Genomic DNA, 25219 nt, shown 5'->3' with positions numbered 1-25219 from the left:
ATAAAACAAATCTATTATATTAAAACAGTACACATTTATTTGCAGGTACACTGAACATAAATTGCTTATATTACACAACATCTGATATGTACTTTTGCAAAGTTAAATGTATTTGTTGCGTGAAGATTGCTAAAATCAGCCTCATGTCTCCTTCTGTCTTCCTATTGAGAAGTGGAAGCAGACTCCACCCTCTTGCAGCTCTGAACAGAAGAGACTGATTCAAAGAACATCTCACTCTACTACCAGCCTCACACAGAGAACATGCTTTGATTGTGCCCAGCACTCCGGCTAGCCTGCTGCACCTGATCTGCTGACCCGCGCTTATTCTGCAGGATCCTACACTGATGAGATGCTGCTGCCTTCCACAACCTGCACCAGGTGGAACAGAAACTTTAATGGAAAGGATAAGACCTTTTTTTAATTCAGTGCTCTTTTCCTGTGAATCCTCTCTTCTAGTGGATGTAAACTGTGGCTTGAGTGGAGCTAACTACATTAAAAACATCAGCGCGCTAGCTGCCAATTTAAGGAGTACAAAGTAAGTTTGCTGATGGATGAAGAGGGATTAGAAAAGTGAAGAATTGTTATGGCAGCCTTTTTACAAGGGTGTCCTGTTATACATTAGAAGGATACAGACTTCTGCTACCACGATGTCCGTGGCAACAACTGCCATTTACACAAACAGCTCCAGGTTCATTACAGAGACGCCAAAGCCACAGTCTACTCCAAATGTGTTTCTATTTTGTCTGACACTGACTCTGACCCTTATCGTCCTTGCAGGCAGTATTTACTCATTGGTGTCCTTGCTGAAGATAAAGAGCAAGACTACTCTGTCTGTGCTTGTGACCTCCTTGTCTGTGGACGACTTACTGAGTGTGGTACCTGCCTCGATCTTCATGCTGAAACAATGGACGAACAATCCGTTATCCCAGCCCCTGTGCACTGCTGCTGCCTTCATCTACCTGTTTCAGGGGGTATCCAGTAACTTAAAGGCATCTATCATTATTTCCTATAACTTCTGTACATCTGCCAAACTGGGAGAATACAAAACTGAAAATATCCCTATGAAAATGTTATGGACAATTCTAAGCACATGGCTTGTTAGTTTGTTGATAAGCGTGCTGCCTTTTTGTGGTTGGGGAGCATTTGATGCCACCTCCTGGGGATGCCTTATAGACTGCAGTAGCTCTTACGTGCTGTTTCTGTTTGCTTTGTACTCCATCTGCTTCTGTGTTCTGACAGTCTTCTCTGTTCCCCTAACCCACCAGTTGCTTTGTTCGGACAGCCAAGAACAGCTACTTTATTTGAACTACAAAGATATCGCTAAAGGTTATCTAACCCCCAGTACACCTCTGGGCAGCAATGACTCGTCTGTGTCCCCTGGTAATCCTGCCAGCAAAACCTTGAAGAATTTCAATGAGAATTGTGTGAGCTCAGAGGCTGTGTGCAAGAGGAGCCTGGGCGATGATCAGCACGGTATACACAGCCTGAGAGGGAGCAGGAGCATGACAGTATTGTATGCTCAGAAGCGATTCTCTCTCATTCTTGCTTTGACTAAAGTATTTCTGTGGCTTCCAATCATGGTAAAGAATTATTCTTTAATAATGAAATATGTTGCCTGTGTTAACTTGAAGGGGTGTTCTGTTTTAAACCATGCGTACATCCCTCATATAGATCTTTTTGTGTAGACACATAGATCAATCATACTTTCTATAATGTCCTCAATTCTTTTCTTTCTTCAACCAAAGTATCTCTGTGGCTTCCAAACATGGTAAAGACCTTATTCTGTAATCATGCATTATGTCAACTTGATAACTTGAAGGGGTGTTCTGCTTTAAGCAACAGGTGCATCCCTCATATAGATCCCTTTGTGTAGCCATATAAGTCAATCATCCATTCAATAATGTTCTCCTCTTCTTTCTTTCTTTGACCAATGTATTTATGTGGCTTCCAACCATGATAAAGACCTATTCTCTAAAAATGCATTATGTTGAGTCTGTTAACTTGAAGGGGTGTTCTGCTTTTAACCATAGGTGCATCCCTGATACAGATCCCTTTATATGGACACGTAGGTCAGTCATCCATTAAAAAGTTTCTCTCTCCTTTCTTTCTTTGCCCAAGGCTTTCAGTGGCGTCCAATCATGGTAAAGACCTACAGTATTTTGTAACAAAGCATTATGTTGAATCTGTAACCTGGAGGGGTGTTCTGCTTTTAACCATAGGTTCATCCTTGATATAGATCCCATTGCGTAGACACGCATATCAATCATCCATTTCACAATGTCTCCCTTTCCACTCATGCTTTGACTGAAGTATTTTTGTGCCTTCCAATCATGGTCAAAACCTATTCTTTAATAATGAAATGCTGTATGTTGTTTTTGCTAACTTAGACATATAGATCAATCATCCATTTCGCAATGTCCCCCTTCCTTTTTTTTTTTCTTTGATCAAAAGAAATTCTGCAGCTTCAATCATGGTAAAGACCAATGCTTTAATGAAACATGTTGACTCTGGTAAATTGAAAAGGTGTTCTCCTTTAAACCATAGGTGCATCCCTCATATGGATCATTGTGTAGACCCAGGGTAAATCTTCTTTTCCATAATATCCCCCTTTCCTCTCTGTCCAGAACTGCAATGATCAATTTTTCATGGCATGTCCTTAAACACATATAGATTTATTTATTTATTACAGGTACTTATATAGCGCTGTCAATTTACGCAGCACTTTACATATATATTGTAAATTGTATATTATATTTATTGCCTTGATAGTGTGTAACGTATCTGGTGGTGGAGTCTGAAGCACTGGGGAAGGCTTCTCCTACATCTCTGGCTCTGGATCTTCAGTAAGGTGAAAGGGAACACCAGAGCACAGAGTGCCTGGTAAGTCTCTCACTGGCAGTGCTGATGTGCATCTGGAAAGTAGGGATGGCAGGACCGAAACACACAGGCAGAAGGACTAGAGACAGGGAAAAGCACAGATCGGCTGGTACAGGAGCAGGATGGCAACAAGGAACAGCCAGACAGTCCAGGTCGGCAAGCAGCGTGCAGATCAGTGTAGCACTACTCCCTTAGTTACTAGAAGATTTGGGTCCCCATGTAGTCCTGCACAGCCGGGCAACATGCATCTTCACATATACTTACATCCATAGTCAGAGATCAGTCCTTGAACTTTTGTTTTTGTTTTTTTTATTTAGGGTATTTGAACTGGGATAGGGTTAGGGGTGTAAATGATGCCCAAGGAAACTGATGAATTGAGGACAACTTTCTGGAACTATTAACAAGTCTTCACTGCAGCACAGTCTCTGTTGGAGAGCTAGACAGCATCTCCTTAATGTACCACCCCAGACCCTAGATGAACTAATTTTCTTCACCCAGTAATCTGGAGGTATCCCTGAACAGGGGGTCTGGTGTCTGTTATTTTAAAAGTGGATAGTCCTAAGAAGGCAGCGAATCTGGTTTCCCACCAGAGTGCTACTTCCACTAACTGGCCACGGGGTGCAAGGTACTCACTGCTAGTGGTTTGGTGGCTGCTACCAGGCCTCTCAGCTGGGCAGCTCCTTCCCTGCCATACAGGTGGTCCTCGGTCTGGGGGCCAGTGAAACTCTGAGCTTTCCTCTTTCCCAGCTCCAGGCCTGCAGGTAGGTCCCATCCCACTGGGCCTCCTTGCAGCCTCCTGCCTTCAGCCTCATATCTTCCTCACTGTCTTCCACTCAAACCTTCCCCCAAGCTGAGTAGTCTCTAACACTGTTAAGGGTGTCCCAGCCTTCTGTTGGGGATTGGCTAGAATCACTCAAGGGTGCAAGCCACTCCTCAGATCCACCCACTGCCTCTAGGCCCTTCCTCCAAAGCCCTAGAGAGGGGCTGGCCTGCAGAGCCTCTCAGCTCCTAACCACAATTTGACTTTCTGGCTATTACACCAAGACTTCTACTCAGCCCTCCTCCCTATCAATCAGGACTATAGCTCCCCCTAGCTAACTAGGAGGTTGCTGCATCAGGTTCAGATGGCATGCAGGAAAGTAGTCAGGAGTCAGGCCAAGGTCAGTAACAGCAGAACGGATGAGCAGAAGGAGCAGGCAGAAGTCTAATTCAGGGACAAGCAAGGAGTTGGTACAAGAGGCGTTCAGGCAGAGGCAGAGTCAGAATCAAGTCCAGTCAGCTATAGAAGGTCAAACAAAATGTGATGCGAGGAACATGGAAACGTAATAAACCAAAGGTTACTGACACACTGCACTAATGCAGTTTAAATAGCCCTTCTGGCGCTAATGCGTGCACATGCACCCACTGCCATGGGCAGAGTCCCTTAGGTTTGTGCGCCTGAGCACACAAATGTTCCTTTCTTCACATAATGTTTTGATAGTGGATGTACATTTTTAGTCCACCAAGAAAGTGTATACCTGAGCAGGACAAGGAGCCTGCTGTTAGCAAGCAGTGAAAAAGTAGTAAACTATACAAGTACCTGTAATAATAGTTAAGGGAGATAAAAGTAGAGCCCCTTTAAGGCTGTTTGTCAAGTGACTAACTTTTGCTTGAAATGCGTAAATGCTGTGTACATCTGTTGCGCCATCACTCACATTAATTACCAGTTATTTCACATATGTGGGTTACAGTAACGTCTAAACTGCTGCTTGTGTGGCCATACAGAAGAATATGACAGGGTTAAAAACTTTTTGTCATGCTACCTTATCACATTCATTGAAAGTGAAAGCTATTTAGCACTTTCTGTGTCTACAACCTTGACATGTCACATAGAGGCATTGCTATGGCAGTGAGCAGGGGGAAATATATGTTTTATTAACTACACATCTGTCAGAGAGGGATGAAGCGATACATATTAATGCGAGCAGAAGTCTTTTGTGAGGAAAAAAGGTTAATCAAACAAGTGCACAGGCAATCTGATTCCCTCAAGACCTAGTGTACGGTGTATAATGGAGAAAGCCATAAAGAGGGCTGTATCACATTTAATAAGGGTGGCAACTGCACTGCAAATACCATGGTATTTTAAAAAAATCAGAAGAGAGCTCCGACTTTTTATGTACATTTTCACTAGACAATGCAGTATATTTCTGCCATACATACACGTTTCCCATATTTTATCCCTTTAAACTCCCTGCAAATACTGAAAAACAATAGTTCCTGGTTTAGGCTGAGAAAATTGTGTATTTTCTGGACTGAAATCTTAAAGAATTGGGGTCAACCCTGACCAGCTGTCCTTTGCTTACAGTAGAACTCCAGGCAAAAACATCTTTACATGTCCTTGTTGCTGATTTCCTACCTTCACTGAATATGTCATACATCCTTTGGTTCACTCAGTAGTTTTCTGAAATAGCCTATTCATTTTCAAATCAAACCTTTCATTCTCTTTGGTTTCTTGTTTAAAAGATCCGTGGCTGCTATGCCTCCTGTTCCCCCAGCCACTGGTCTTGGCACATCGCTTCTGTAGTTCTTTCTCCAGGAAGCAGTGATGTAATTCAGCTCCACTTGCAATGGTGGGTGGACCAGGACTCTCAGGCACATTCACCATGTACATGCCTAGTGTAGCTGCCAACATTCACTACAATTCCCTGTGGTTGATGGAACTGTAGTTTCCTGTTACTGCAGAGAGAGAGGAGAGGATATGATGTAATCCGTGGTGTTACACTTCCTCCTTGGCAGAGCAGCTGCTGTTATCTTTTGAATTACAGAGATGAGGTCATGAAAATTCAAATAGACTTTTCTCCTAAATGGTAAGGATTTTCAAAATGTCATTAACTGTTTAGTGTTTTTTGTATGGGGTGTACTAATGGGTGATTTTTTTGCCTCGTCTGGAGTTCTTCTTTAACTACAGAACCCCTACCTTTATCTTCATATCCACAACATAGAAAAAGACAAAAGAGACAAGGAGCCTCTAAAAGTATTAGTATCGATATGACATTAATGCAGTGGTCTCCAAACTGTGACCCCTTTTGCTAGCTTTATCTGGCCCTTGGGGCACTATTCTTCCCACTGATGTCAATGATGTGGCACCATTCCTCTCAATGACACCAAGAATGAGACACTAGTCCTGCCAGTAATACTAATGATGGTGCACTAATTCTCCAACTGATACCAACAATCGGGTACTATTCCTCCTATTATAATTAATGATGGGGTATTGCTAACTCCCATTGATGGCAGGGCATTTTCTTCTTCGACAGTCCACCCCTTCAGGAGACAAAGTACATGTAGCCTTTTCTCCCATCTTCCTATGTGCTGTCTAAGGACAGCTATAAAGTTGGATACAGGGCACCCCTCCTTCTTCCATGACTATTCAACAATGAAGCAAGCACAGAGATGGCTGCTTTGACAGATGGCACTTTTCTCTGTCTCCAAGCATTTGTCCAAGACAGGAGTATCATGAGGAATGCTGGGGGGGGGGGGGGGGGCTTACCAGCTAAAATGTTTCAGGCAAGGGACAAGTGCTTGGAAATGGAGAAAAGTGCAATCTGTAAAAGCAACCATCCCCTTGCTGCATTGTCAGATGGCTGTGGAGGAGGATGGGTGATCTAGCCAACCTCACAGCTAGCCTCAAACAGTATATTAGAAGATGGGACAACGTACTACATATACTTTGATCCCTTGGGGAACAGAACACATTGATAAAAATGGAAGTAATCTTTAAATTAGAAGTTCACCATAAAATTACTCTATGAATACAGCCATATAACACATGTCCCTTAAAAAATGTATAGTGCCATGTTTGAATTATTTCCACCTTTCAGTTGTCTAGCAACCATCATTGGAAACTACCAGCCATTTACCAGTGACACCATTCAACTCATGGTGTTGCTCAGCCTCCTTTGTGCTATTTATGTCTTTGACAGCATTGGTGCACAAAGGGGCATTTTCTAGTCAGACTTCTCAATCAGAAGATGTAGAAAGCATAGGGGGCTGAGCACCACCATGAGTATCACTGGTAAATGTCAGGTAGATTCCAATGCTGATTGTTGGACAGCCATAAATGTGGGCAGAATTCAAACGTGTTTTATCAAGGTGCATGTGATATATGGGAATTATAGGGTTAACTTCCACCTTAAAGTGGTATTAAAACCTTCAAACATGTGTATACTGTATAAGTGCTGACTTCCGAACACAAAATTAGTGTTTTTGCATTGCAGTGCCTGTTATTGATAGCTTGGTAGTAGATTTTGCTATTCAACAGAAAAACCAGCTTGCCAGTGAGTTGCAGCTAACAACTAATTAAGCTGTCAATTGGCACTTAAAGAATATGTCTCCTTTGGTTGGTATCTGCTTCTTTCTTTACATCAATGCTTTTCACAAGGAGGGCCTTTCTTATTGGCAGATCTGGCAGATCTTGCTCCTCAAGGGGAAGAGAAAGTGGCAGACCACAGAGAAAAAAAAAACATTTTGTTAGATGGGGGGTCTTATTAGAAGAAACAGATCATAGACATACGCAGGTTAGGTGGCATAGAGGGCCCCCCACTAGGACCTCACTTCCGGCAAGTCATACAGCAGAAACTTGGATTGCTAGGGATGTAATTACATGCCCAGAAATGTATTAAATCAAAGATAAATTACTTAAACAGACCTTATGATTGGCCATGCTAAAGTTCAAGAAAAAGCAATAAAACAACTATCCAGACTTGCATTGTATAGCAAAAGAGAATTCCATGGTATGTGTAAATCTCAACCCTACAAGCCAGCAAAAGGGGACTGCAGATACATTTTCAGACCAATATGGCTTGATCATGACCAAGTTTACAGACAGAATTATTATTTTTAAATTATATGTGAACTCTCACCTTGTAAAAGAACCCATTCAATTTAAAATAGAAATGCAAGGCAAAACATTTTTGCATATATGAAAAAAAAAATTATAAATACCTTTTTGTTTTCTTTCTTTTAAGTGATCATGTCCTCTGTTCTCAGCTGCATAAGGGGCTTAGAGACCTGGAGGTGGAGACTGCAAGGGGGCATATCAGCAAGAGGCAGAGAAAGCGATACGCTGATCATCACAATGAACAGCTGTGCAGGGGGGCGTCAGCCCAAGTCTTGGCCATTGGAAGTCAAGTAGCCTGTGTTCCAGCTTCTATGCCTAGCGCAGTCAAGTTGAAATAGAAAAGCAAGGGGACTGGCAGGGTTACCAGGTATTTCATGCAAAGGAAGAACTACAAAGAGAACAGGATACTTTTTAACACAAGTACATGGTACAACATACACATATCAGCAATATGAAATATTGGGGTAACATACACTTTAAACATATCTAAACCAGAAAAAAAATGGAATACATTTGTTCTTATTTTTTCACCTAATGATCCTGCCAGTCACACATTTGGAGTCCTAGGATGACAATCACTCACCCTTCTGTAACATGACAACAGAAACAAGAAAGAACTACAGAACCCCCATCCTTTCCTATTGTCCATAACAGTCACATGGTTCTGTAGTTCTCAGTAAATAATAACAGTCAGTACAGGGAGAGAGCACAGGAGGTTATCAGCTCTCAGGATTTCTGGCAATATCAACAGGTATTTTTTGCATTTATTAACCTAGGGGTGCTCAGTCTGTGGCTCTTGGAGCCCTCTGATGTGGCTCTCCACCTCATACCAGGAAAGTGCACTTCTATTATATCCTGCGTGTTTGGTACGCTTTCAGAAAGTGCACCACACCCGCAAGATATGTTAGAAATCTATGGCAAACCTCAGCTAACCCTGAGGAAAGCAGCACGTGCACGGTGAGGGTAAACCGCAGCGTATCAGTGTGACAGCAGCCTTATAGGGGGCTCAGGACAGTTAGGGCTCATTTACATTTGTGGTCTGGGGGGTGGTTTACTACACCTCCCCAACCACTGGTGTACTGTCAGGGGTTGCAATGGCAACCCTACTCCATGTTCCAGGGGGCCCTTATGGCCTCCCTGTCACATTCTTTTTAAACTTGGACAGGAGGGTCAGCATATACAGGACCGGATCCTCTCCACTTTCCGTCTTCAACTACTGGCTTCTCCTCCTCTCCATCCCGTCAACATTCAGAGGTTGCAGGAGGAAATTGTTCATTAATCTTTTAAAATAAAAAATTCTAAATTCAAAACCATTTTATTTCATTATGGTGGTCTGCAACTGATTACCAAATCACTTACATGGCCCTCACTCTTCAAAAAGTTGAGTACCCCATGTATTTCTACCCATTTGTGCTGGCACCTCCTGGACTATTAAGGGGTTTCAGATGCCTGGAGGCAGGGCAGGATTTGTGATAAGGTGATCTCCGTGATTGGCTATCACAGTGGTCACATTATCAGAAAGCTCCCGATCGTAAGTAGAGCTCGGGAGCTTTTCGTTAGCCACCAGTAACTGTGCCGGCTAACGAAACCAGTCTGTCAACATGGATTAAATGGATTTACTCAGCAATAATTGAATCGCTATAGTAACACCTCATCAGGCAAGTGTGAAAAAGCAATAAGAATATAGAATGTTGGGTTCGGTGTGCATTGCACAAAACCTCTACTTTATTAACAACTGTAAGGCTTCATGCACACTGGGCATTTTAATAATGCTGGTAGCATTAGCTGTGTAAAGTCAAGCTAAAAATGCGATCTTTTACAACTTTATGTTTTTGCATTAGTGTTTAGTTGGGTTTTGCTGCGTTTTTCCATGTTTTTCTACGTTTGTGTTTTTAGCGTTTTTTACCCCCCAGAAAATTTTTTTGCTCAAAAAAAGTCCAAATATGCTGGTTTGCTGCATTTTACTGCATTGTGACGCGTTTTTCAGAGTTAAGCGTTTTTACAGCTAAAAAACTCCTCTAGAAACTCACTAGTTCTGGGATCTTTTTCCAGCCAAAAAATGTCTCTGGCAAAAAACGCTGATTACAGTCTATGTGTGCATGGACACATAGGATAACATGCTGGAGAGTTTACTGGCTGTAGAAAAAAATGCCAAAAGCTAAAAACAGCCGCTGTAAAAATATCCAGTGTGCATGAGGACTAAAAATGGAGCAACTTAAAGCATTTCTAAACCGAAAACAAAAATATTTTGTAGCAGTTTATCACTCTTTAGATTTGGTGGCTGAATTCGTTTCTTGGGGCTTTTTTTTTCTTTACTTCCTCCTGATGAACCAGTTAGTAACACACTTCTTAATATTTCAAAGCAACCTCCTGCACTCTAGTGTGGTGTTCAGAAGTCTGTAAACTCTTCCTCCTCCACCTTGAAGATATGTGAGGTCACCAGGCCTTGCTGCCCTCTTAGAGCTGGGGAAGTTCCCATACACATAGCACTGCTAAACAAAGAGAGGGCGCATCAGTCTAGTGCAGCCTTTCTCAACCTTTTCAAAACAGAGGAACCCTTGAACTTTCCAGTCTTAGGGAAGCCCTGCTAAAAAGTCTTACATCTACAACTCATGATACATTAGTGTGATGGTCAGTGGGAAAAATGCTCCTTACACTTCTGTTCACTGGGAAGAATTATCCCCCTTAAAGAGAGCTAAAAGATCAATGGTGTTAGTGGGAACTTATCTGAGTGGCAGAAATTACTCATTGCTCAAGGAGCCCCTGGTAATCTCTGGAGGAACCCTAGGGCTCCATGGAACCCTGGTTGAGAAACCCTGGCCTAGTGCAATATCTTCATATCATTTAATAATTAAATAAAAACAAGTGTTATAGACACAAATGCCAGTAAGTGCAAGTAATTACCACATTCCACCCCCAAAATCACCAGGCCCACTGCACATGTTCCTTATCATGGGAAATAGCCACCCAGGTATATTATGGCTGACGCGTTTCAAGGAGAGCCCCTCTTCATCGGAGCCACTTACTGGTGTTTGTGAGTTTAACACTTGCTTTTGTTTAATCCACAAATAGTATAAAGATAATACACTAAGCTGGTGCTCTATCTTTTAGTTTTTGTAGTAACACACTTCCTGTCTTAGAATGCCCTCGCTCCCTCATTCTCCCTATCTCTGGAGGAGTAATGTAGATACCCTTGGACAGCAGCATTGTCACCTTGTGAAGATAGTAGTGTTGGAAGCACTAGTAGATTAACCTCCCTGGAGGTATTCCTGAGTGTAGCTTGGGGTAAAGTTTCAGCACCACAAGCAGTAACCCCGAGCTACACTTGGCAATACCCTGCAGTGTTGCTCCGGGATCTCTTCTTCACTTACCTTGTCCTGCGCTCCCGCGATGTCCCTCCAGCAGTGTGCCCTGCAATGTGCTCCGGCCGTCTTCCGTCTTCTAGGTTCCGTTCCCTGCGACGTCAGGATGTACAGGGACGGAACTGGCGGGAAATTTAAAAATGTGAAAAAGTAAAATTCACTAAATACACTAAAATCACATAGTAAAACATTACTGTATCAAACCATGTCACATACATTTTGTCCCTACTGCTTTGTCCTGTGCCCTGCCTGCATTTTTACTGTTCTTTCCGCCTAGAAACTGAGAAATGTCCATGGCGTCCAAAAAGCGTCCCTTTAGGACAAAAGCGGTTTTAGACCAGCTAAAGAACAGCGATAGTAAATTAGAACTACTTACAGAATTGAGTGATAATGATTCGTGGGGAAATTCGTCATCAGACACTGAAAACGATTTTGCGACTTTGCTCAGTGATGTGTGAACTTGGAGCTATATTTCAAATTTCAGTGTTTTTGGTTTGATTATATTATTGAATTAAATGTATTATTATTATATTATTATTTTTTATGATTATTTATTAAATTATAATTTATGATTTCGTATTTCAAATTTTAACATACCTGGGATGTTTACTAGACTCTTGTTCGGACAGATTTTAGGAGTTATTCCTAAAAATTACAGGCCTACAATAAAAAAATACACATTTCCATGGAAAAAAATGTACCGCTTTGAGCACAGAAATACTGACATAATCAGACCGCTAGGGAGGCTACGGCTGATTGGACTAGCAAGTTAAAGCTGAACTCCAGATAAAACTTTTTAAGCAGTTACAGCAAGTTCTTTTGCTTTCAGAATAAAAGATTTACATAAATGAATAAAAGCTTACCATTGTAAGCAGCCCTGTCTGTGGTAAATGGTGTGTCTTTGCACTAACTGCCCCTTTTGTTGGTATCAGTGGATGCAAACGTGCCCAAAGGGCCGCAGTTGGGGACCGCTGAGATAGAGTGTGTCTGTAAGAGAATCGATCTGAGCTGTGTGTTGTGTGAGAGGAGAGAGGGAGAGGAGGGAGAGGGAGAGGGAAGGAGGGAGAGAGCAGACAGCCCAGATCCGACATCATCAATACTGAGACTGTGAGCAGTACATGGATGGGAAGAGCCCAATGGGCACAGCTTCCTAGGGGAATTGGGGGGGAACAGCCCTCCCCAACACCTACCCCTAGATCTAGCACAGTGCCGGAACTCTTTTACTATTCGGGTGTTTGCTTGTTCAGTAGGTGTGGCCACATCTCCCAGTGGAGGAGAGACAGAAAGAGGGGCGGATTGCTGAAGTTGTAACCACCCCCTCTAAACTTTCAAACAACAAACGGACCGTTATAGGGACATACATGACGGATGAAGTGCCACCTGCTGGAAAAACAAAAGGACAAAGGAAAGAAATAACAGCTGATTCACGATTATGGTAAAATTTGTGAATTATTTAATCTATCCCATACTTTTCCTTTAACTCAACCTGACCTGCCTAAAAACTAACAACCATAACATAACTATTGCAATGTAGGTATCTAATGGTACCAGTTTTATGACCTAGTCCCTGTGATGGTGAGGGCCACAGGGGAGTTTGATCCTGTCTTCTCAGATCCTCCCCTTCAAAAGCAAGCAAAGTTGGGGACCACTGAGATAGAGCTTGTCTGTGGGACAATCAATATGAGCTGTGTGTTGTGTGAGAGAGGGGGAGGTAAGGAGGGAGAGAACAGACAGCACAGATCCAACATCATCAATACTGGATGTGAAGAGCTTCCAAGGTTGATCGGGGTGGGGGCACAGCCCTTCCCAACACCCCCCCTCCCCCAGATCCAGCACAGTGCCTGAACTCTTTTACTGTTCAGGTGTTTGCTTGTTCAGTAGGTGTGGCCACATCTCCCAGTGGAGGAGAGACAGAAGGAGGGGCAGATTGCTGAAGTTGTAACCACCCCCTCTAAACTTTCAAACAACAAATGGACCATTATAGGGACGTACATGACAGATGAAGTGCCCCCTGCTGGAAAAAAAAAGGACAAAGGAAAGAAATAACAGCTGATTCACGATTATGATAATATTTGTGAATTATTTGGCCTATCCCATACTTTTCCTTTAACTCAACCTGACCTGCCTAAAAACTAGCAACCATAACACAACTACTGCAATGTAGGTACCTAATGGTACCAGATTTTTGACCTAGTTCCTGCGATGGTGTTTATATCCAAGGAAGGACTGGGCTGGGAGCAGGTGGACATTTGCTCCTATCAGTCCAGTACTAATAAGATATGTTGGGCTGGTGGCCCTGGGTGCATATAACACTGTTCAACAAATTTTTATTTTTTGCCAGTTTTGGAAACAAAAGGATCCATTTCTTAATGAATTTCACATTCTGAGTTCAAATATAACAATGAAATTTGTCAATTGGCTCTAGTTTTTCTGTAAACGGAAAGTTTTCTACTATAGGCGTAATGACTACATAATGCACAATAATTATATAGATAGATGTCTTTCCACAAATATAAAGCAAGTGATATTGACTACATAACAAAGCCTAAATGGCATAATATATTGCATAGGATTACCAAGAAAAATTATAGCCATAAGCTAAGTTGAATCATTTTAATACTTAGGATTCTCACTAGTTTTGTCTTCAGTTTGTGTCGGTTTTGCTTCTCTTGGCTTTTCTCTTGTATTCGAGGAAAGGGCTATCTCTTACAACTGCACGTGACTACACGCTTCAGGTTCTTCCTCACTTGACTCAACCACGAAGGATTCTGGTGCTTTAGGAATTGGTAGCCCCTATCCATGAGGAACTGGACGTATTGCCGATGGAATATTTGGATAGTGCACAGATAACTTTTTCTTCTTATTTAGCCCTTTTACAATTGGAGGCACCATACAAAAGTAACAATTACTAACATGATCTGTTGGCTCTCTCCAAATCATTGGCACAGCGAAAGGCATGCCGTCCCACAAGAATTGCAGCATATATGTGATGCCCAGCTCTTGTCCTGGTCTCCTATCTTGCAGCCAAAATACAAGTTGTAGGCTTTCTTAATCATTCCTGTTATCCTCCTTTTTTGTGAGATAAAAGTTATTTCACCGCAGATATAGCAGAAATTATCTGCTTTATTCACACAAGTTCGAGGCATTACTGAGTAGCCTATATAATCATAAAACGAAATGTAAAGACGCTGTCGAACTACAATCAGCTACAGATACTTATAAAGGCTAATATTGCATCATCTCAGTATACATGCAATTTTCTATTGGTCACCAGTATCAATTGCGCAATATGCAGCTGAAGTTGCATCATAATTTTGAATGGCTTACGTCATTAGATGGGTGAATATATCATGGAAACTAGAGCCAATCAACATTTTTTAGGGTCAATTTAGTTTTCAGCACCCCAAAATTATGTAAGATTAGCTAATTTTATGCCCAAAACTTTTTACCTGTTGAACAGTGTAATTACCTGCTCCTTGTTCACATCTGCAATCACAGCATTGGAGAGGGGGAAGTCTTCCAACACCAACTCTTTTGTGGCTCCAAGATGCCATGTGAAAGAATGCTGAGAGCAACAAAGGAAGCTGATGCTGAAAGATTTGATAATGTGTGTCATCATTAACCATGACTTTAGGAATTCAAACCTGTCATCATGCTCATAAATGAGTGCAGCACCATGGCACACTTTAATTACCCATGAATGGACTAGTGGGTTGTGTTTGCTCCCCAAACCAATGGTTCCCGGTCCTACCCTGCTTAGATCTTAGATGCAGGCTGTTTCTATAATTGACCTATACAAATGTGTATTTCGAAGCCCATAATTGTTTGTTTCCATTTTTTAGTGAGTTTAGAAATGAATATAGTGATTATAATGTGTTTGTGGAATCTCTAAAACATAATTATCCACATCACTAACAAGCAACTCATATTATCATTGCAATTAACAACGCTTGTCACATTTCTGTTATACATTACATAAGTGTGTTAACAGCACAGTACTAATGTTATTTTTTCTATCTGCCAAGTGATGTGTAAAAGTAGCCTGAGACAACGTCATCCTTTAATGTAGAGCTATGGCCTCCCATTAAAAAATATGTACTGCAGCATGTAATAAGTGCATCTGCACTTACAGTTTTCTGTTAATACTTCTGCAATTTCCCACAATAACCTGCTGATTCTGCCAGCGAAGTCCACCTAATGCTGCTTCATGTGATGGTGTGGCAATGATGCTGCACTGCTGGTGAATTTAGAGCAGACTTACCACTCTCATGTAAGCTGTGTCTGCTGCCACAACGGGGGGGAGGGGGGATAATGTTGCAGCAGCGATGGTTATCAATATTGTCACTGCTTATTCACAGTACTGTAGCTTGTCAATCAGCTCCTGGCTTTACCTAGAGCTTCCCACTGCTTCCTGGACTGACCCTGTTTCTGAAACCCTCCTGTGAGCTGCAGTGTCTGGGAGGGGGAACATGTGAGACACAAACGAAGGAGGATTTGGCTCAGTCAGAGAACATTACTTACCTTCAGTGAGATGTGAACCTTTGTGCTGTTGTGACCTTGTTCAGCAGAAATCCTCCTAATCTGATTTCCACTGCCCACCCCTTTCGCCATAATATTCCAGTGTGGTGGGAGTTAATAGAACTAAGGGAACTGTCACGGGCAATCAACAAGAGTGCCCAACTATGCCTACCCTTTCTGCCCCCCTCATCCATTAATAGAAGCAGGTACTAGAGCTTCTATGAATGAAACAGAATCTATGAATGGAGGACAGCTGGATAAAAGTTCTGCCCACTCCATTCTTAGATCACTTCTAATTCATAGAAGCTGTAGTACCGGCTTCTATGAATGGAAGAGCTGGGAGGAAAGGGCGGACGTAGTGGGGCACTCTTGATGAGGCTTCAAGATGAGGAAACAAAACCTGGAGGATCTGAGATGAGGAAACAAAACACTTCCTTCACCAAGATTGTCCCCTTCACAGTGTAGAACAAGGCATGAGAAGTCAGTAATGGAGAAAAAATATGCTAGAGACCACAGACAAGTGACTAGTCCTTTGCCCATTTTTTTCAGAGATTACAGAGATAAGCTCCTCTGTAATCTGTGAGCGCAAAACTTTTTTTTCTAGTTTTGGATAGAACAGGAAAGGCTTACAACCCCTGTGAGATTTGTGTTGGTTTGTATAGAGGAAAATTATTAAGGGTCATAAACTGCATTGTTTTCACGTGTATGTTCACAAATATTAGGTTATACCAACTTTATTATAGACATAGTAGCAAAATGTACCAAAATAAAAAAAAATGCAAAAAAATGGAGCATATTTCTTTCATTTTTTTTGTTTTATTTCGGTTTATTTTATTTTGCATATATTTTTTAATTAATTATAAAAATAACTTAATTTGTAAGTATAAATCTAAAAACAGTTAGTCTATAAAACTTTTTATTTGGTTAAGCCAGCTATATGTAAATTGGTGTAATAGTATGTTATTTATAGGAAGGAGTACTTTTAAACTATATTCAGTCACCTATTAATTGCTATCTGTGTCCCTTTTTGGTGGATTCAGCCTCTCTGATTGTCTTGATGACCACTGACACCAGTACAGAAAGTGAGGGGGTATAAAACTTTTCAGAGTTGATAACAGAACAGGAGGTTAGGGAAGATCTTGCAATAGTTTCTGGTAACAACAAGAGGGGAGTTCCATTCACATTTTAAAGATTACCTCTTGCTGTAAGACATTGTACAATATTTGATTATCATAATAACATGTATATGAAGGAGGTGGGTATGGTAATAGCACTGGCTGTTTGCACACAGGTGCTGAAGTAGAGTGCTAGCACCTAGTATCAGAGAAGGATAGGCATGCATTGGAAATACTATATGCACCATACAGTATTTCCAATGCATGCCAATCCCTCTCTGATACTTGGGAAAATAGTATATTAAGCCAAATAAATGCTGTGCCACTGTTAATTTAACACTAGCTGCTGTATCTGTCTTTATTGAAACCTCAGCCTTTGTTTATCTGAATGCCATGCTAGGGTGAGCACTCAGTGAGCAATTCCACCACTTTCAATACATCTCGCCTAAAGTGTTACTAATCCCACAACTGCAAAATCAGTCTGTATATGCTGTAATGCATGCTTGTTATACGCAATGTTGAACAGATGGGGCTAACCCTCCACATTGTGTAAAAAAGCTGTTTGATCCTGTCTTCTCAGATCCTCCCCTTCTTCTGCTGTCCCAAATCCATTTGCTGATAGTACAGAGCTCTAGGAGTCACTCTGCACATGCTCAGTTTGGTCTATATTGCTAGATTTCTTTTTCTTTGGGAGGGTGCATGTGATCAGCACAGGGCCAATCAGCACTGTCTAGACAGAGGGTCAGGGGTTATGTAGTCTCATAGGACAGTCAGAGCAGAATGAAAACTCCTCCTACAAGCTTTAACTAGTGCTCTGTTGGACACTTATAGAAGTCACAAAACTTCTCTAACTGCCGATGAGAAAAGGTATTTAGCAGTGTATATTTACTAGAATTATTGCATTTCCATGTTCTGTGTATTGTGGAAGACCAGATATAGTGAATACAAGGTCCTGGGTTTAGTAACACTTTAAGTATACAAACCCTATAACATCCTTTGCTCACATCATCAAATAAATTTTTTCCAACAACTTAGAGAAATTTGCAAGAAAAATATCGACCTTCGCATTCAATCTGTAAATACAATTTATTTTATGTAAAGCTATCCTTGGACACAATTATCTCCATGCAGGTACCCAAATAAGAGATATACAGTACCTGCTACCATTTAATATTTATATTTAAATTAATCTATTATTGTACTTTATTTTTTGCTGCATGATTGTTGATTGGACAGTTCATTGTATGAATCTCTGCTTTACAGATACAGATGGCTGTCCAGCACATTGTTGGCTTTCAGAGTCATTCTTTTGAGACATTAAGTTTTCTTCTGACTTTGCTAGCTGCCACCACCACTCCGCTGTTTGTTCTGTCTGAGCACTGGAGTCATCTCCCATGTGGCTGCATCATTAACTGCAAGAGGAGTGCGTACTCAATGTCATCTGAAGATTGCCAAGGTCAGACACTAGTCCTGTTTATTTTAGATAGTTGTATGAAAAATGATTATCAATATTACAATGTCTTAGCATATCCATTTGTTCAGGGAATATACTGTAGATAGTGCTCATCATTTTCTTCTATTACAATTAATGGGATTCTTCATGTGATACTGAACCTATTACAGTTAACACTGTAGCTAATAACAAAATAATGTCTTCACATTTAGGGAATATGACTGTTCATATTTTTCAGGTTTGCTATGGTACTGTATGATTTCATTATTTCTACATCTTAGACTTTTTGTTTAAATAGAATAGGGGGTGGGTTAGAACCTCTGTTAGTTTTTAATGCTCCATTGAGGAAATTTCCCCCTCACTTCCTGTCTTGGTGACAGCCTTTTACCAGGACATCAAGAGAGTGAAACTTTCCAAGAGGCGCAAAAAAGTAACAAAAAGGAGAGATAGGGGTAGAGTGGGGTATGCTGAGATAAATCTGTAGCTTAGTTAATCTGCCCTACAGGCTGCTGAATAATGGAATATCCAGTTCAATGGTAGACCTGCATTCTCAGTAGATCAGCATACAGGCTGACCTACATTTTCATCAAAGCAAATACAGGTCCCAGCCCTGCCAGATGCATAGTCATGTTTTTTGCTCAATTTTCCAGCACTTGATTAATGTATGGACAACAGAAAATGTATTCTTGTTTTTACCAATGCATTTTAGGTGTGTTGGCCTACAGTTTCTCATAAAAAAACTAACTTTTCCAATCCAAGACAAAATTAAATTTTCTTAAGCGTTATCTGCCTGCCGCCCTGAGTCTAAACCCTGTGTAAGTTCCATATTGGTGAATGCCAGTACTTACATGGGGTTAATACCTTCTAATCTTCTCATTTCCATCATGTGACAGTGTTCATGCATGGAGATTGATTGCATGGCAATGTGTGTGTTAACATCTGCATTCTGGTGTAAACAACCCTCAGTGCCATTTAGAAGATGTAAAAACAAGCAACTTCAGGGTTTTAGCTTTTGGGGGCAGCCAGTGATGCAAGATGGCCTTCTAACCTTCCCTTTCCATTATGCGTTCTAGATTTACTTGATCAAGTAAGTAAAAAAACAGGCATGTATTTGATCAGCATGGACAACACAATGACACAGGCACTGTAAGGGCAGGGAAATGATGTTGCCATTTCTACTATGTACTATATCCTACATACTACTACATACTGCTATAGTCTATAGTCTGCCTTTTCACTTTTTAGATATATTTGACAGGCTGTGAATAGGCAATATGATGTATTTTCACCACCTGTTTTAACCCCATAAATGTGGCACCAACATATTGCAACTTCTATGGGTCATGTTTGGTGGTGATACTGCCTCCAAACATGACGGGGATGCAGAGCATAGCATTGCAGAGTTGGCATGCGAAAACCCCTGTCTGATGCCTGTCTGATGCCTTTGCGGTTAAGGGGGGGGGGAGGCAGTTGAGGATGCTAAAAACGCAGCTCAGCAACTTGTCTTTAATGCCCCCAACAGCAAGTTTAACCACTTGCCCTCCAGAAGATTTACTCCCATTCCTGGCCAGGCCATTTTTTACGATACTTTGCTGTGTTACTGTAACTGATAATTGCACAGTAATGCAATGCTGCTCCAAATGAAATTTATGTCCTTTTTTCCCACAAATAGAACTTTTTTTGGTGGACTTTGATCACCTCTGCATTATAAACAAAAAAAACCCAACAATTTTGGAAAAAAAAAATATTTGACTTTTTGCTATAAAACGTATCCAATAAAAAAATGTAAAAATCAAATTTCTTCATAAATTTAGGACAAAATGTATTCTGCTACATGTCTTTGCTAAACAAAAAAATCCCAATAACTTTATATCAGTTGGTTTACGTCTATAGCGTCTACAAATGGCGGTATGTATACTGGAAGATTTATTTTTATTTTTTTTATACTAGTAATTTCATCGATCAACGACTTATAGTGGGACTGCAGTGGGCATTCTGACTAACTGACTAACTGCCACTGACATCTGCAGTGACACTAATACAGTGATCAGTGCTAATAAAAAGCACTAACAATGTATTAATGACACTGGGCAGGAAGAGGTTAACATCTGGGGCGATCAAAGGGTTAACAGTGTGCCTTGTGTGTTATACTATGTGTGCTGTTTTACTTGGGAGACATGCTGCTTTGCAGAGAGAAACAAAGCAGCATATCCATACTGACAGGAGAGAGATCTGTGTTGTTTACCCAGTGATTAATATATCCAGCAGCCAATAGCGGCACTGGTAGGGTTACGCACGCCTACCCGGAAATGCAAAATCATGTATAAATATGTGATTTTGTGCCATGGAGCCGCCCTGTAGCAGTATATCTGCTACGGGGCGGCTCTGCTTGTTTGCCTCCTCCCCCCTCCACTGCTATATTTGGCACCTTTTGGGGGGGAGCAGGTACCTGGTTTTGACAGGTACCCGCTCCCACTTCCAGCTCAGTTCACCACGGTAAAGTGAGCTGGAAGTTTGGCACCCTCCTTCTTCCCCCAGTCTCCTGGGAACCTTCACAGGTCCCAGAAGACTGCCAGACCAATCAGGATGTGCAGCGTGACTCATGCATGTGCAGTGGGCACCTGGCTGTGAAGCCACAAGCTGTCACAGCCTGGTGCCCACAGTTGAGATGCCGGCGCCGTGGAGAGAAGAAGAAGAGAAGGGATGGCGTGGGTGAGCACATTGCTGGATCCTGGGACAGGTAAGTGTATGTTTAATAAAAGTCAGCAGCTACAGTTTTTATAGCTGCTTACCTTTAATAAACACAAAAACAGCTGGAGCTCTGCTTTAGGTGGTAAACTTCCCTCCTAGATTGTAAGCTCCAAAGCAGGGGCGGACTGACAACTCATGGGGCCCCCGGGCAATAGGGGCTCATGGGGCCCCTGTGTCCTTGCCGACACTCAAAGCACACCCAAAAAAGCCTATAAAAAAGGTACCAGGGGCATTTCATGGGGCCCCCTACTGACCTCGGGCCCTCGGGCAGTGCCTGAGTGCTCGAATGGTCAGTCTGCCCCTGCTCCAAAGAGCAGGGCCCGCTAACCCCTCGTGTATCGAATTGTATTGTTACTGTACTGTCTCGTGTACTGTCTCCCATTGTAATGTGAAGCGCTGAGCAAACTATTGGTGCTATATAAATACTGTATAATAATAATAATAAACTAGCCCAACATATATATTCTCGATTGCAACTTTGACATTCAATCCCACGAATGACATATTATATATAAAAAATAGAGGCAAACTGTATGAAAGCAAATTAATAATGCTATTATAACAAGCAAACAAAAAACCTTCTAATTGTGGTGTAAAATGTAGTTACCTTTTCTTTATCAGGTTATTTCCCAGCGCTTCCACTGACATTTTGTACTGAATTACCCTGCTGATTATGTGACACTGCTTGCTCCTGCTTATTTGCTGATGCTATGTATACAAGAGCACTTTTACAAGCACATGATGTATAGCATGACTCATAACCATTACAGAAAGACTCTCTAATACAGTAATGTCATACAGAAGAGTATTCTCGATCATGGCTCACAATACTCAGTTATAACACCAGTGAAAGTGGCCCCCGCAAAACACAGCAAAGTATGAGAAAGTTTGAGCAAAGAACAGAACACCCGCTGGAGTCATGCACAGTGTAAATGCATGCTTGCATCACACAAATGACTTGTTTGTTCATATAACAAAAATATAGTTTGATGTTCTTCATTTATATGTATGGGTGGTTTAAGCAATATTTTTTACTGATTGACTTAAAGGAAACCTGTCAGAAAATAAATATGTAGGCTGACAGTGCTGACCTCTTCCTTAACCCCTTCATGCCTAAGGGTAAAACAAATCTTAACTCCTAAGCACAATTTTGCAACTTTAATATGTGTTAGTAAACCGTACCATCACAACTACTTTGTACATCCAGGTGAATTATAGCTTGTGTTTTTCAGAACAAATTGGTCTTTCATTTGGTGGTAAATGGTAATGGATATCTCCTGATTTTTTTATTATCAAAGGAAAACTGGCCCAAAATAGAAAAAAAAAACATTTTTTTTTAAATTTAGCTGTGTGTTTCTTGTTACTACCATAACCAACCAGCAAAGAACAACCCAAAATAATTTTTCATGTGTATTTGTTATTTGTTGTTTGTACATGTACTGCAGCCCAGAAACAATGGTGCACATTTTGTTTCGTTTTTTTATCTAAAACACACTGAACTGACACCAAGTGACACTAATACCAATAAAAAAAAGAACCGGACCTTGACCCAAACACTAACCCTGGCACTGAACTAGATCAAACCTTAATCTAGGTATTTTTTCTTTATTTTTTTTATATTTATTTCTTTATATTTTCTTTTAACCATTTCCATACCGGGCACTTTTACACCCTTCCTGCCCAGGCCATTTTTCAGGTTTCAGCGCTCTCACACTTTGACAATTGCACGGTCATACAACACTGTACCCAAACTAAAATTTTATCATTTTCTTCACACATATAGAGCTTTCTTTTGGTGGTATTTAATCACCGCCGGGGTTTTTATATTTTGCTAAATTAACAAAAAAATTTTGGAAAAAAAAACACGTTTTACTTTGTTTCTGTTATAAAAGTTTGCAAATAAATAATTGTTCTTCATAAATTTAGACCAAGGTGTATTCTGCTACATGTCTTTGGTGAAAATAACCAAAATTAGGATGTATTTTTTAGTTTGTAGGAAAGTTATAGAGTTCACAAACTATGGTATAGATCTGAATATTGATCAATCCTGAAGTACTGACAGCCAGACTAACCTCTTGAGGTCCAAGAATGTTAGAACAGTACAGATATCCCCCAAATGACCCCTTTTTGCAAAGTAGACAGTCCAACGTACTTCATAACAGGCATGGCGAGTTTTTTGAAGTTGTATTTTTTTTGTCATAATTTTTCGGAAAATTAAAAAATTTAAAAAATTATTTTCACTATTTTTTTTTTTTTTACATACTGTCACCAGTGCAGTACAGCGTCATCATATAACTGGCATGGCGATGATCAGGGACACTGACTGGTGACAGTATGAAAAAAAAAAAAAAAAATTTTTATTACTTTTTTTATTTTTGTATTATTTTTAATTTTTTATTACATATTTTTCTTTTTTTTAAGATTTTTTTTCATATTTCACTATGTCCAAAGTAGTACAATGTTACCATAGTAACATTATACTACTTTGGGGAAGTGATCAGTATTTTATTTTTTTTTACACAATTTGCTTATAGCAAAGAATTACTTTGCTATAAGCAAGCATTTACCTGAATGACATCGATTCATTCAGGGTTTTTTTTTTTGCTTTTTTTTTTTTTGTGCTTAGCTGTGATTTGGCCACAGCTAATCACATGACATGTGCATGTGATCTCTGTGACCATTCACAGCTAGACACTAGTATACAATGGATGGCATGAATGAAGCCATCCATTGTATACAACTGTCATGTGACCTGCTGAGATTGGTCACAGCAGGTCACATGGTACTGGCAACGGGGGCCGGTACTCAGATCTGTCATCGGCCGTGTCCGAAGTACACGGCTGGTGACAGATCACGCCGCTGCGCGGCTCTGCAAGCGCGAAAACTTTGCATGTGCAGGAGGACGCCATATAGCGTCCACCCGGAAATCCACAGCCTTTTCCCGGCCGCCAAAAGGCTATTGGCCAGGCGGCTATTGGTTAACAAACAGTTTTTTTTTCTCTATGCAAGAACAAAGAGATACAATGTATCTCTCTCCTCCATTCAGAGAGAAAAAAAACAAGTCGGAGGGCTGTACTGTGACTAATCACTGTGATAGCCAATCAGAGGCTATAACAATGATCATGTGACCCGGAATCGGGAGTCCCGCATTCCGCTCGTTAGGGCTCTCAGTGACACCCTGGTCTTTGTGTTGGGAGCACGCTGTGTGGCCTGCTTTGAGCACAAAGACAGGTAAAAAAAGCCCAGTTCTGTGAGGCCGCATATTTGTGTGACGTCGGCATCAAGGGGTTAAACGACAGCTGATCAGTTTTTGTAATTAAAGTGGCTGTAAAGGCTCAAGGTTTTTCTATACATGAAAGTAAAAAACCTTCTCTGTGCAGCAGCCCCCCTAATACACACTTAAGCCCCCTCTTGATCCAGTGATGTGAACTGGAGTCTCAGCTATTCTGGGACTCCCTCTCCTCATTAGCTGAGACAGAAGTGGGAGCCATTGGCTCCAACTGCTGTCAATCACAGCCAGTGAGCCAATGAGAAGAGAGAGTGGGCAGCTCCGTGCTTGAGTGGACACATGGAGCAGCAGGTGTCCCCATAGCAAGCTGCTTGCTGTGGGGGCACCCAACAGGAGGGAGAGGCCAGGAACGCCAGCGGGGGTCCCAAGAAGTGGAGGATCCAGGCTGCTCTGTGCAAAACCCTGCAGGTAAGTATAGGCATGTTTGTTATTGTTCTTTAAAGAAAAATAAGCCTTTAGAATCACTTTAACTATTCCAGGAACAAGAATGCAACAATTAAAGTGTGCGTAAAGCAAGACAAAGATACTTGTTTTAGGTCAGTGACTCTAAGGCATTGAGGCCCATACATTGTAAAGCAGGCTGTTTGTTTATGTATCCCTAGCTGGCAGATGCTGCATCCAAGCAGTCCATTCAAGCCTATGAGGATGCAGGGGCTGCACGGACACAGCAGCTCCTCCTAATGTAACATGAGTGGAGGTATGGGTAATGGCCCCTAACATAGACTGTCTGCAGTTGTGGCCACTCACCCGCACCCACACACCTGTCATGTTAGGATGTGTCCTCATAGGCTTTGACCCACCTGCACACCGCACCTCTTGGTTAGGGACGCAGAAACAAACCATCCATTTACAATGTAGGGGTCTCAGCAGTGACCTGCCCCCCACTCCCTCATCACTGGCTTTGGCCAGTGGCTTCAGCTGCCTCATCAAAGTCTGTGAGCCCAGAAGGGGAAGGGAGAGAAGAGCTTTAGATGG

The 25219-nt window shown here is 41.3% G+C and overlaps 1 protein-coding gene across 2 annotated transcripts in view; it reads left to right on the top strand.

Annotated features, from left to right (window-relative positions):
• The first annotated feature begins 224 nt into the window (after positions 1-224).
• GPR149 (G protein-coupled receptor 149) overlaps positions 225-25219 on the top strand; it is a 79066-nt gene continuing 54071 nt past the window's right edge. Inside the window, exons 1-3 of one of the 2 annotated variants that reach the window (XM_089672638.1) lie at positions 225-378; positions 778-1580; positions 18015-18207. In XM_089672638.1, coding sequence (XP_089528764.1) covers positions 345-378; positions 778-1580; positions 18015-18207 — 1030 coding nt within the window. In that variant the 5' untranslated portion in view covers positions 225-344. Of the gene's footprint in view, positions 1581-18014; positions 18208-25219 lie in introns of both variants that reach the window. The other variant, XM_089672637.1, reaches the window with a different exon arrangement.

This window comes from Staurois parvus, unplaced genomic scaffold (assembly GCF_062004578.1).
Source record: "Staurois parvus isolate SC_StPar_1 unplaced genomic scaffold, SC_StPar_1.0 ptg000131l, whole genome shotgun sequence".
NCBI lineage: Eukaryota > Metazoa > Chordata > Amphibia > Anura > Ranidae > Staurois > Staurois parvus.
This window is presented reverse-complemented; position numbering and strand designations above follow the sequence as displayed.